Source organism: Bombyx mandarina, chromosome 07 (assembly GCF_030267445.1).
Source record: "Bombyx mandarina strain Sakado chromosome 07, ASM3026744v2".
Classification (NCBI taxonomy): Eukaryota; Metazoa; Arthropoda; class Insecta; order Lepidoptera; family Bombycidae; genus Bombyx; species Bombyx mandarina.
Window position 1 is genome coordinate 9,484,936 of NC_143214.1, and position 13,805 is coordinate 9,498,740.

A 13,805-nucleotide genomic window follows, 5' to 3' on the forward strand; every position below is an offset into this window, starting at 1 on the left:
TTCTTGTTTTAAATATGATGATGATGAAGTAAGTTTTGTATCAGATACTTTGGTCTATGTCACTGTGTACAAATTTTACACGAACTAACATGGCTGCGTGTCTTCTCCTTACCTGTCAGTTAATTGAACTCTAAAAATGTCTAAAATGTGTCATCAACGTTTACGAATTTTTAACCTTTGTTTACTTCGTTAATTTTAATGACGGGCTGATTTGTATTTGCGGGAATATTAAATCATCTCTTTTGGGTTTTGTGGCAATTTGATTTTATAATGGGTACCAGCACAATGGGTAGTGATTTGCATGGCGATAAACAGGACAAATTAGTGAAGTTGCAAGCACGGAAGAAGGAACTAGAGCAGATGCTTGCTGCCAAAAATGAGGAATTGTATAAATTATGTGTTCAGGAAGTTCAATTGACTGGGATTATGCCTCCGGAAGCACCGTTAAGCCCCGAAGTGCCTCAGCGAGAGAGACTCGGCAGTATGAAAAGCGTGGATCGGTCTACAGACGGCAATGATGTACACGACGGGTCTGATAACTCCTCAAGACGTATGAGACTTACTTCTGCGGAGCGATTCCAAGATTTTGACCGTAAAAATTATGCTCACAGACTCTCTACACCTTCTATATCTGGTATGTCGACCAAAAGTCACCCTAGACACATTAGACGTCCGGAGACAAGTTGTTCTAACTTTTTTCCCTCTCCACCCCAAGAACGAACCACGGATACATTCTCGATGCATCCTTCTCATACGTATCCTTCTTTATCCAACCGACAGGAACCAATCAATGAGAATGTTCACAATGATGGCACTTTCTATCGCCATCACACAATGACAACAGAATACATGAATAAAATTTATTATAACGGTGCTCCTGAAGCTCATAATGTGTCAAGGTTGCGGGAAACACATTTTAGTTCAAGTCATCCTGACATAACAACTCATTATACTCATGGAAATGTTATACCTCACCAGGTTCAAAATGGGTCCAAAAACACACCATTATTATATCAGTATGCTTCTCAGTTAAAGGCTCAAAGCCAACACTTGGGGGGTGTGCACCACCATCAAATGCAGGGACAGTCTAAAAGGCGTCCAGAAACAGTGAGACGCAACACTTTACAGAGAACCCAAACTTATCATCTTACATCACATAGTGACTACAACCAACATTTAGAAAACATGGGAGATAATTACAGACCCCCGCTTCCTATATACCAACATCGTTCACAACCTGATATACAAGAAACTCATGTGCCAATTGGAAGAGTAGTTCCTGTACCCAACACATTACCATTAAGAGAACATAATGCCATTAGAAATCCTTTACATCTTCAGTTACAAGTGTCTACAGATGATTATGGTAGAGATGATAGAAGGATATACCCAGATGCCATGAGTCCTGTTAGCATAAAATCAGGCTACTCAAACTTTGATTCGGTGAGCATGAATAAGTTTTCTCCACTTTCGCAGTCTGATTTAAAAGTGAAAGAAAAACAGTGGTACGAAACATCATTAGATTCCCCCACAAAGCCTGAAGCACCTTTACTTAAAAAGAGTTCTAGTTTGAAGAGAACATCCAGTATTGGGAATTCTCAAGCATATGAAGTTATGATTTCGACTGGTCGTCATTCAGCAATGCAAAGTCCTAATCATGTGTCTCAAAGTCCTCCAGTTTTATCTCCAAGTGGGATATCCTTGGAATCACCGAAAAATTTGACTATAATCGAACAGGGCAAAGTCATACCGTACAGAGAAGAAACTAAGCCGTTTGAAATGTCAGATTTTTATAAGTATTCGACTAAGTTTAGACAAGGGAATACACAGAAGACGGTGACCCAAAGTGCTAGTGTAAATTTGACTAATAAACCAGTTCAATATGTACCTGAACATTGGCATGGACAAATGAACTGAAAAATTAATACTTTTTTTTATATATTTAGCATCTTAATTTCCTTGCTATCAAATGAGATTTAGTGTCCACTAGACTAATATGTTATTTTAATTATTTATTAAAGCTTGAATTGGTAAAATTTTGATAAACTCTAATTTAATTTCTTTAACAAGTGAATTAAATAAATAGCTCATAGTTTGTACTTAACATATTTATACATTTTGATCTCTAATTTTGAATAATTCTTTGTGCCAAGACGATTGCAGAGAAATTATGCATGTGTAGACATTCTAAGTAGTACAAGTTTAGGGATTGTGTACTAAAAACTTTTGTCATAAAACTATTTTTAAAAGTTGAATATACATTTTGTTTGTACATATTTTAATGCTATATTGCATTTATACATAAAGAATTCAACAGTGTAACATTGTTTACTCACGTAATGTATTATTTACATAAATGTTGAGTTTTTGGTCACATGTAAAAATCAAGAAAATAAAAAAAATGACATAAAACACTTATTTGCATGTCATATGTTATATTAAAATTTAATTATAACATTTCTATTGATAAAATGCCTTTATGATGTCTTAGACTAAACATGATTTTAATTGATCTGTGATAGTATTATTCTGAAACAGTTTGTTGGTACCCAACACTTTAATTTGGTAAATTATAAATGGGATACCTTAAATAATTGTGCAAACAAATTATTTATAAGTATTTTAGATTATAGATATTTGATTATAAACAATATTTTGGTATGTATGTAGACTTATCTAAATTTCAATTCAATCTTATTTTTGTAAGGTTTTTCATTTGGTTTTGTATTTTTCTTTATTGCCCATTAATTATTGTATTAGAGTAGGTTCAAAAATGCTTTGCCCACCGTTTTTATTATGCCACAACAGTGAATTTATTCACCCGACTTGGCATTTGTGATAAAAAATATTGCCTTCTCAATCATACCCGATGTAACATTACATTTCGTTTAGCGTTAACAAGTTTTACTATAGCTTTGAAAGTTGCACTGTGATAATATTCATTTTAATCTGACTGAATTTGAAATTTTAAAGCTGTCTTATTAAATTTTTTCTCTACACCTATTACTATTTTTTTTTGTATATAACTTAATAATACAATAATAATATATTGTAGATGTCTTAATGTTTACAGAAGATAAATGCACATCCTTATTTTAATGAAATCAAGAAAAAAAGCTATTCTGTATTCTATAGGTATCTTATCTGAAAAAGACTTATTTTCTTTTGTGCACAATAATTTGAATTCATAGAAAGTATATGGTTTTATATTGTATAAGTTAGTTTATGTAGGGTGCGAGTGGACCGTTTCCAAAGCAATAACAAAATATGCTACTCGATATTAAAACAATATTCATTTATTAGATATAAATATTTGTCCTTTTAGTAAGTACATGTTTTGTGAATTTGCAATGTCAGGCGAACGCAGCTGGTTGAAGAACCGCCAAACTTGCCAATCAGCTGACTGAAAAATGCGCCATTTGCAAAAAATATTACGTACCTACTAGAAGTTAGTTAACAACATAATTGTAAATAGAAATGCTTTAACAAAAACCGACTTCAAATAGAAAAAAAAAGATATTCCAAAACAAATCGTCGAAATCGTGATATTGAGTTATTGAGTTATTCATTTGTCACGCACGTGCTTAATGCAATTAAAAGACTTACATGGTTTTCTCATGGATACCATTATCAGAACTGGACTAAATTGGATAAAAATGGGACCACATGGGAAGGGTCAGCTTTCTAATAAAAAAATAATCATCAAAATCGATTCACCCAGTCAAAAGTTATGAGGTAACAAACATAAAGAAAATACAGACGAATTGAGAACCTCCTCCTTTTTTGAAGTCTGTTAAAAAGTAATAAGGTTTCTATCGAACGATTGATGGCGTTATCGTGTAAGGAACCAGGCAATACTAAGTTTTGTAAATATTTCCATTGCACCCTGCATTAAGCTTTATTTTAATTAATTTGCCTTAAGGTCACATTAATATAGTGTTTCATATTATATAATGATTTATTGAATGCGTTGTCCGGTATAAATTGTAATGAAACCGCAAAGACTTATGAACTTGCCAAGCAATGCAATTGTAATTAAAATTACATTAGCCAATCGCCTTATGTACGTCCAATTAAATGAGAATTTTGTATAGAATAGTTTTAGTACAACAAATATTGTTCAAAAAACAATGTGCATATCTTTGAGCATATTTTTAGATTCTAATGTTAGTATTTAAAAGTGATTATTTTTTATGATGTTTACATACAATTAGCCAATGGAATTTTTATGCGAGTCTAATAAAGTTTTACTGCTTCCTTGTTGTTTTACAGAAATCCGTATACTATTATAGATTTTTTAGTGATTATAACGCCAATTGTTATAAACTCAGTGTTTGTGATTTCATTTTTATTTTTTCTGTCTAACCAGACAGATTCGAAGCCGAAAAACTGGACACCTGGTGGCCAAATAATTTCAAAATGATAAAAGTTAGGAGATCCTTACCCGAAAGTGGCATTGGATTGGTCACACATTAAGAAAGTCCGATACCCACCTATCCAAGAGAGCACTGACCTGGAAAGTGTCTGGCAAAAGGAAGAGAGCTGTCCTAGACCAACTTGGTGTCGCTCAGTGAGCAGGAACTTGGCGTCTTGGGCATGACGTGGAAGGAGGTATAACACTGCCCAAAACCGATGCAAATGGAAGAATTTGATTCGAGCCCTACACCCTAGCAGAAGTTGTGACGCGATCTACTGAGTGCCTCATATATATTTTTTCTACCTATGCTGATAGCCTTGAGAGGCTATTTCAGCTTCACTCAAACGTTTGTAGGTGAGCTCACGGGGCTCAAACCGGAGAGTTGCTAACACTGACCTTAGCAAGAGCAGTGCTTCGCAGAATCTACTACCGGATCGGAAACGCGACCCACTGAGAAGATCCGGCGAGAAACTCAGTGGGCTGTATCCATGGGTTAATTCGCTCGTAGAGCCCTTCGTCGCAAGCGACGGGTTCGATGAGGACGGTGACCGGTGCTTGTGGTGCCTAGAAGCACCGTTAATTATTATTCATCAGGAGGATCCGTAATGACATGCTTTGGCGAGCCGAGCTCCAGGTCATCGTGGGGATCCACGTTCCTCGGGAACAATGGTGCTCCGACGGCTATCCTGCAGCTCATAATTTGCTGTGACATAGTTATAATATTGACCCCCCTCCCATCTTTTCAGCATTTGCTGGTAGCCTAAGGGGCTATTCCAGCTACGCCCGGACTGGTGGTATTGTATCTATACCTCGCATCTCAATTAATTTGAGTCAATATGTCAATATAGATAACAGTATTTAGATTGTGATAGATTATCTAATCATTAAAAAATAATGAACGTAAATATTTTAAATGTTTATTAGGTACGCATTAAAATTGCCAAAGTCACATAATTGCGAAAACTATAGCGGATCTTAAAAATTAAATTGAATCACAAAAAACACAGTGTAGATAAAAAATTAAATGGACGGATGTTTTCTGAAAATCGAGAAAGTTTTTACAATTTCGGTTTCGTGTTATGCAGTTTCTTGAACAATTCAATCACGGAACGTTTCCCTGGATTGAAGCCGTTGCTCAGATAATAGTCATCGTTACCTGAAAACAATATTTGTTGGAGAAATTATTACAATGTTACTTATATTGTCGCTGTCAAACTGAAATCTGCTATGTGCAAAAACTATTTTGAATTAACGTGTAAAAACATTTTCGTAAAATTTTTTATATGAAGGTCAATTTTTAAGAACTATATCAAATGAAACCTGTAAATAAATATTAAAGCTATAGACACATTTTATACGGTAGATAGGCCTGTGAACTCTACGAAAAACTCAAAAAGTGCACATAGCAGATTTTGGTTTGACAACGACGTTATGTTTCTTATTTTCGATTTTGCTTAACGAGAAAACAAATCAAATGAAGTGACAGAAAGCATTTTGTCGCCCTAATTAATAAACACAAATGTTAAAAAAGTAATTAAATCTAAACCAATATCTCGAAGTGCATGCTGCCGTGACATAGAAGCCAAGGTTGTAGAGATTACACATTAGCTAATAAACAAATAAAATGATACATAAATTATATTTAAATTGGTACAAGACACGCTCAGCTCTGCAAATAACGATAAATACAATAAAACTACATAGTTGTTATTATCTTATTGGTGATAGGGTGTTTGGGAGCACACACAGGTACTAGCACCCAGTAATACGTTGCAACTTGAAGGGTGGGTCAGGCGTATATAGAACTGGGATTTAGAACTAATATCTCAAAGTGTGTGTCGGTTATTACATTCTTGATGCCTATGAGCTCCGATATCAGTTAATACTTCGGTGGGCTCATTCACCCGTATAAGCAATAAAAAGGATAACACAATACACCCACTTTTGATCTTGTTGAAAACCGTTTTATCGCTATCGATAGACAGACTAGCACACAGTCCGCTTGGTATTGAGTAGTTTGTTGTTCTACTCGACGGGCCGGAAGGCGAGCTCATTGGGCCAGCCTGAGAGACTGTTAACATCTGCCATACCGATTAAGAGCAGAGCTTCATTGAATCTACCACTGGATCGGAATCGCGACGGACAGAAGATCCGACGAGAAAATCATTCGGTTGTGGCTCACACATCGAAGCCTTTGAAAAGAACGAGCGTGTTTTTTATTTTTATTTTTTATTGCTTAGATGGGTGGACGAGATCACGGCCTACCTGATGTTAAGGGGTTACCGGAGCCCATAGACATCCACTACGTAAAAGCCGCCACCCACCTTGAGATATGAGTTCTAAGATCTCAGTATAGTTATAACAGCTGCCACACCCTTTAAATCGAAACGCATTACTCCTTCACGGTAGAAATAGGCAGAGTGGTGGTACCTACCCGTGCGGACTCACAAGAGGTCCTACCACCAGTTCAAGACGTTGCACTACTCAATCATAATCATAAAAGCTATCAGGAGGATCCGAAATGACGCGTTTAGGGTGACTGTGTATTGCCCCGTCGCCTGGGTCTAGTATGTAATTAGAGGCGGCCACGATAGGAGGGTTTTTAGTAGTTATTCTAGCCTAAACTTCTCTATGTGAATGTCGCAATCTACCCAGAGACACGTGTTCTAAGTCTAAATTGTATTTTATAACGGTTGTCCCATCTTTTAACCCATAACGCATGATTTATTCGCGGCAATAGACTAAGTAATAAAAAAAAACAAGTAAAATATTTCCTAAATCAGAAATAATTAGAAACCATAAGTACGATCGAAAAGTAGACTTGCGCTTTGAACACGAATAAATAAACATATTTGTAAAAATTCAATTTATTTATTTTCGAAGTGGTTCATTTTTCATACTAAACCGTAATCGAGATATTTTGATAATGTAATAAGTAGTAGATAATATTGTTATCTTTCATTGTAGATACGTATCTTAATGTATACCTATGTAAACAATTACGTTACAATTTTATAATGATACAGATAATGTTTATTGTATTATGACAGCAACAACAAATCATTGAAATGAACATACCGGCTCCATTAATTTGATCATTGATGCAGCCTTCGTCCCACATGTTGACACAACGCTTGCCTGGAGTGAATCCACCGCCGAGGTAAAAGTCATCGTTGCCTGCAGTTTTATTACGATTCTCGTTATCACACTTTTTTTTATTATCAAGAAACAATTACTAGTACTTTCCAGTTTCACCAGGACAAGTGAACGAGCAAAGGCTCAGCCAGGAGGGGTGGGATTTGCTAACAGCTACACGAGCGCCTCCAAAGGAGACCTAACAACTCAAGAGTAGCTGCTTCGCGAATAAATCTACTACCAGATCGGAATCGCGACCCGCTGAGAAGATCCGGCGAGAAACTCAGCGGGCTGATGTTTAGGTTGCATAGCAGTTTTAACAAGTCTACGGATCGGTTTAGAAAACTAAGTACTGCCTCCTATTTTGGACTGAGATAAATCTGTGTACCTGCTCCGGGTAGTTGTCCATTGGCACAGCCGTCATCCCACATATTAAGGCACCGCTTGCCGGGATTAAAGTTACCATTCAAATAATAGTCATCCGAACCTGGAATAAATATTTACTTTAGAAACATAATATATTGTTATTGTTATCTGTATCGGGAACCTCAATCCTCAAGCTGGAATATTCGCGTTTTCATCACCATGAACTCCGGTGAGCTCTCTGATCTTTATATTAACAGCAATAAAAGCGATCTTATATTGAATCTTAAAACTTGCTTCATATATAAAATGGATCTCTGTGAAATTAATACCCCGATAATCTCTTGACCTTCTCTTGTTTGTTTCGTTTTTAATTCTTATCATCGAAACCTTTGCTCTGTTACATAAAATGTACCAAGTTTGGCTGTGAGAAAAATATATCGAAACTAGTCGATCGTTGTCTTCCTAGCCAATTGCACGGAAAAATAAACATGAAAGTTGTCGTAACTGGTGCTAGAGGCTTCTTAGGGTCCCGCGTAGTAGATTACCTCCTAAGTGAAGAGTCCCCCATTAAGGTTACAGAGTTGGTCATCACCGGCTCTCAGTTACCATCTCCAAGAGATGACCCGCGTGTTAAGCTTTTAGCTGTTGATTTAACATCACCAGATGCTGCAGATCGACTCGTACAGCACGACACCGGTGTATTCTTCCATATGGCGGCCGTGGTCAGCGGTCATGCCGAAGCCGAATTCGACTATGGACTTAAGGTGAACTTTGAAGCAACGAAAGCCCTTCTAGAAGCAGCAAGACATCGAGTGCCAAGCCTCCGTTTTGTCTTCACCAGCGCTGTTGCTGTTTTCGGCGGAGATCTACCTCCAGTCGTTGACGACATAACTGCCGTCATGCCCCAAAATACATACGGAACAGCCAAAGCGATGAGCGAGCTTCTGGTCAATGACTATTCCAGACGGGGTTTCGTGGATGGTCGGATACTCAGAGTGCCGACGATAAGCGTGAGACCTGGTGCACCGAACAGAGCTATGACATCATTTGCTAGTGGCATCATCAGGGAGCCTCTAAATGGAGTCCCGGCCGTGTGCCCTGTGCCTCCCGAGCAAGAGTTGTGGTTATCCAGTCCGCGAGTGGTGGTGAAGAATATTGTGCACGCGGCAACATTGCCCAAAGCATCGTTGGGTCTTTGGAGATGCGTTACTTTGCCAGGAATTTGCGTATCAGTGAAGGAGATGGTGGATGCTTTGTACACTGTGGCAGGAAAGAAAGTGGCCGATCTGGTTAGGTTTGAAAAGGATGACGTAATAAGCCAAGTGGTAGCTTCGTTCCCCAGCAGATTTGATACAACTCGTGCACTTAATCTCGGATTCGTTATTGACGAAAAATTCGTTGATTTTGTTAGAGATTACGTTCGAGATAATTTGAAAACGAGATAAAAATTTTATAAAATCAAGTGGTTTTCTGTCTTGGCGTATTTTTGATTAAATGCTTTCTATTCCAGTAATACTTATTCCGATTTTAAGGGGCAGTTTATACACGAGCATGTAGGTAATAAAAGCTTCAATAAAACTTCGTCTGTATCCACTGCCAGCGTTAACCTTAGCGTTAAACCTTAGTGTTGTTAACCTTAGCGTCGGAGCTGTAATTTATATTCAACCTAAATTATTTATGGAACCTCTGTTGTTTTCTAATTTGAAGGATGCTACTACGGTTTTAAGAAACAATTATATTGGACGCTTCGACCTCATGTTTCAAGTTGGGTGGCATTATTCTTTTTTTTGCATATGCGTAATAACCAAATCAACTCATTTAGGCCGTGACTTTGTCTGCTCAACTAGACCACAAAAGAATGGTGCGCGTGCAACTTGGTGCACGTGAAAGAAGTGAAACTTCTTTTGCGGTGTGTGGTATTGTGGTTTTCTTCATTTTTAATCTTTAAATCTAATTTCTCTTGTAATAGGGAATCTCTCTGTGTATAAGAGAAACGACCCGCTTTGTCCTTTCCCTCTCTCTGCGGTCGATTGGTTCGCGAGACGCTGTCTATTTTCTCAGTCTCGCTATTCCTAAATCGTATCTTTCCTCTTATACCGTAACGAATCTGTCGCAAGTTAAATATTACTCTCAACGCGCCTAAAAAAGTTTCACTACAAAAATATATAGAAATTTTCATATATGTAAACTTTATAGCTGAATAGACGAAATCAGTCACAAGTCTGGATCGCGCTGATTCGATATTTTCAAGAAAATCCTTTAAAACAATATCATCTACTCAATGTCTTAAACTAGATAAATATTTCCTTCCTTTTTGACAGCGATAATAATATGTATTAATCGAATTTGCATACCCGATCCTGGAAGCTGTCCATTGATACAGCCCTCATCCCACATGTTGACACAGCGGCGATCTCCTGATTAAAAAATTACAATTAGAATTTTTGTGTATTTAAGAATTAGTTGAGATTGTCCCGTCATCTTATTCGTTTCTGCACGCAATTTATCATCGGAGCTGAGTACATCTCTACTACCTAGAACCTCTGCGTTTTCGTAGACTTTTTGGCGTCAACGCGAGGAGTGAAGTTGTGTGATTTGTTTTATTTTGTCTATTTAGTGTTTCTACAGGTTTAACTGTGTAATAACGGTGGTTTATTAACTGTTTCATATCTGTGAAAGTGTACAAATGTGGCAAAATTAAACAAAGCCGCTGGATGTAACTTCTCGGGATCCTCCAAAAAGTCCACTGAAAAAATCTCAGTAAATGACCACAATTTTACTGAGATTGTATTATATTATTCATCCCATATCATCTCATCTCATTTCATTTATTTTCATTCCAGTTGAGTAATGTCTCAAATTGATGATCTTCATTTCAGTTCACTCCATATTATCATTTTTCATAAATATAAGAATATAAATTAAAATAAGGCATGACCTAAAGGTCTTAGTTACCAGGTCATAAAATCCCTTTAAAAAAAGCTGCGTTTACAGTTCATTTCAGTCAAGGCTCTCTTCTCTACGGTGTTCGAGCATTAAGGCATGCTCTTCTTAAAACGAGGCTTAAAAAGAGTAATTAAAGGTACAAATCGAATTTGCTGTAGCCCAGGAACTTGTGATGTCTTTCATCAAAGCCAATTAATAAGTAGATAGTCTCATCATAGCCACTTAATAAATATATAGTAAGGAAAACATGCCTACAGTCGTTGGGGATAAACTTAGTACGATACTACAGACAGGCGTTTGTAAAATGACCTAAGCAACTAATTTAAATATGAAACGTCATTGTTGTTTCAGGAAAATGATGATAGGGAATGTACAGAGAAGAAAAAGGATTCATTTAATTTAATTTAAAAATTACATTAAATTAATCCTTTTTCTTACGAGGATTAAAGGATTAGCTTTGTGGAGAGTATTAAGCGGTAGGCAGCGGCTTGGCTTTGCCCCTGGCCTTGCTGAGGTCCATGGGCGACGGTAACCACTCACCATCAGGTGGGCCATAGTGGTGCACCATGCTCGTCTGCCTACAAGGGCAATAAAAAAAAGTTCAATTAGTGGGTATAGGTAAAACTAAAATTTGAGATATTACACAAATTTTTGTGCGATGTTTGCCTATGTTTGCCGTTAGGGGCGCTGTTCCAATTGCATACAAATTTTAGTTAACTTTTACGCTATCGAGGACGTTAAAACACTCGCATTAAGTACACTGTTCTATTTCACTAGACTAGGTAAGGTGGGCTCTGCATGTCCTAAACATACAATCCTAATAGCTAATATGCTAAACAGGGCTAGTTGGTAGGGTGTATTTTGGGCCTCCGCAGTCAGATCCACTGTCTTACTTATTTCGCCCCAGGAATGTGTTTCGGATAATAGAAATGGGTAAACTTCGATGTTATGTGACCTTAAACTGAAAATCTTAGGGCAACTTTTTATTTTAGATTGCTTTCATAATCAAATGAGTAGAGGCCGACCTGGCAAATGGTTGCCGCAGCTTTTGGGCACTGTCCATACCAAGTGCAGAGCCAAGCCGCTACGTACTAAAGTCGATCAAAATTTTATACTCACCATAAGTAGCGGGGTGATGCCCAAAGCTCTTTGAAGAAACCAAAGAGACGAGACAGAAAATGACAATGAAATATTTCATTTCGTTTTATGAACGATTGATTTAGTTCAATTGCGAATGTTGACTCAATGAATGGATCTCGATCGAATCCTTCCTACTATTTATATAGGTGGGGAGCCGGCATGATTTAATTAAGCCCCCTCAGAAAACGTATCTCGTTTCCACTTTAGATAAAACATAATTAAGGATTAGGATATTTCATTCAAATGAGGATTTCGGTTATGAAGTTTTGCACGCGCTTATAATTTTTATTATGAGATTGATAATTGGGATTATATTATTATGAAGTGTCTACTTTTTATTGACCGATAAGCTTGACGAATTAATTTATTTTGCGTCCTATTTGCATAGACAATTAGTTAGCTGTATGATTTCATGCTTGTAACATTCGTACATCTGATCAGCAACAGTTTCTGTTGGAATATTTATTTATACGTCAATGACACATCCATGTTCTATTAGCTCGTTTTCGTCGGCTCTGAATAGACCATTGTGGTTCTCAGAGCGCTATGACATATCCAGGTATAAGTTTGTAAGGAGTCCTTTGGCTGGTGGGCTCTCCAGTGCTGTTTCTGATGTTTATGAGTGGTGGTTTTCCCCTATGTAATTGCTGGTAGCGTAGCGGGGCTATTGCAGCTACGCCCAGACGGGTAAGTGAGCTCACGTGCTCAACCTGAGAGAATTTGCTAACACTAGCCCTAGCAAGAGCAATGCTTCGCAGAATCTACCATCGGATTGGAATCGCGACTATCTCTCTATCGCGACCGGATCTTCTCAGTGGGTCGCGTTTCCGATCCGGTGGTAGATTCTGCGAAGCACGGCTCTTGCTAGGGTTCGTGTTAGCAACGTCGTCAGGTTTGAGCCCCGCGAGCTCACCTACTAGTTAAGATTACGCTGAAATAGCCTCTCAAGGCTATCAGCTTAGGTAGGAAAAAAAAAAGCGCTTGGTCATTCGTGTCCGAGCCGTTGTACAGTACGGATCTGTGAAATATAAGCAGCTCACCAAGTTCTCGTGAAGTTTTCTTTCGGAAGCCTAAATATGAGTCATCGTCAAGAAAGTATCAACACTTTTTAAAACATTAAGAAGACTACCCTCCGTCATATATATTATATTTTTAAGAATAGATTTAGCCTTTTTTATTTTTGCAAATTATAGGTATGCTCCTAAAGATTATAGAAGATTAAGTAAAGCTACTTTTACGGTTAGATCTGGAGTTTTTGTTGTCATTATATTTAATTTTAATTTTATTAATCCTCCGTGACCATGATTAATGTAAAGTATCCGAAATGTTGGAAATAATTTAATGACAATAAAAAACGTGAGGTTGTAACATAAATATAGTCTTCATTATGCTATTATTTCTTGACGCAATGGCAACGTAGTTGAGTTCCGGATAGAATAATAAATAATAGTTCATAGGATATGTGGCGGGTAGCCATCATACAACGCAAGATATTTGACAGATGCCTGAATCTCGCTTACGACATTTTCAAGATAAAGCGCATATATACAAGTTCTGAACAACAACATTCGGACCGTCGGTCTACCGAGCAATATCACCCGCTCGGTGGAAGATCTTTCCTTTCGTCGTATATTCCCAAACCATATCGTCCGGAGGGGAGTGATGTGGCGTATGTCTGTGGTAAACTGTGAGACAAAATCAAGGTGTCGGAATTGGCGTGGCGGGCAATTTTCGTTACGAGAGTGAAAAGCATACGTCAATGGCTTGTGGTCCGTAAAGATGGTAAAGTCTCGGGCCTCCA

At 37.5% G+C, this 13,805-nt stretch overlaps 3 protein-coding genes across 3 annotated transcripts; 2 read left to right on the forward strand and 1 right to left on the reverse strand.

Moving 5' to 3' along the window:
• Nucleotides 1–42: 42 nt before the first annotated feature.
• sstn (stepping stone) lies at nucleotides 43–4,257 on the forward strand. The gene has a single exon (XM_089728734.1). It carries the CDS (start codon nucleotides 271–273, stop codon nucleotides 1,915–1,917), a length of 1,647 nt encoding a protein of 548 aa, XP_089584860.1. The 5' UTR covers nucleotides 43–270; the 3' UTR covers nucleotides 1,918–4,257.
• Nucleotides 4,258–5,314: 1,057 nt separating this feature from the next.
• On the reverse strand, nucleotides 5,315–12,129 carry LOC114239473 (uncharacterized). Its single transcript, XM_028169679.2, has 5 exons — nucleotides 11,984–12,129; nucleotides 10,273–10,335; nucleotides 7,941–8,039; nucleotides 7,496–7,594; nucleotides 5,315–5,573 (listed from the first exon to the last, which is right to left on the reverse strand). Exons 1-5 carry the CDS (start codon nucleotides 12,060–12,062, stop codon nucleotides 5,476–5,478), a joined length of 438 nt encoding a protein of 145 aa, XP_028025480.2. The 5' UTR covers nucleotides 12,063–12,129; the 3' UTR covers nucleotides 5,315–5,475.
• On the forward strand, nucleotides 8,338–9,393 carry LOC114239472 (uncharacterized). Its single transcript, XM_028169678.2, has one exon. It carries the CDS (start codon nucleotides 8,407–8,409, stop codon nucleotides 9,361–9,363), a length of 957 nt encoding a protein of 318 aa, XP_028025479.2. The 5' UTR covers nucleotides 8,338–8,406; the 3' UTR covers nucleotides 9,364–9,393.
• Nucleotides 12,130–13,805: the final 1,676 nt, after the last annotated feature.

Bases quoted from the DNA above. Each gene is read 5' to 3' on its own strand.
- LOC114239473 (XM_028169679.2), bottom strand. From the start codon at position 12,062: ATGAAATATTTCATTGTCATTTTCTGTCTCGTCTCTTTGGTTTCTTCA. The intron at 10,336-11,983 runs GTGAGTATAAAA...TTTTTTAATCAG, and splicing joins GCATCACCCCGCTACTTATG to GAGATCGCCGCTGTGTCAAC. The intron at 7,595-7,940 runs GTACACAGATTT...ATAAAACTGCAG, and splicing joins TGGACAACTACCCGGAGCAG to GCAACGATGACTTTTACCTC.
- sstn (XM_089728734.1), top strand. From the start codon at position 271: ATGGGTACCAGCACAATGGGTAGTGATTTGCATGGCGATAAACAGGAC.
- LOC114239472 (XM_028169678.2), top strand. From the start codon at position 8,407: ATGAAAGTTGTCGTAACTGGTGCTAGAGGCTTCTTAGGGTCCCGCGTA.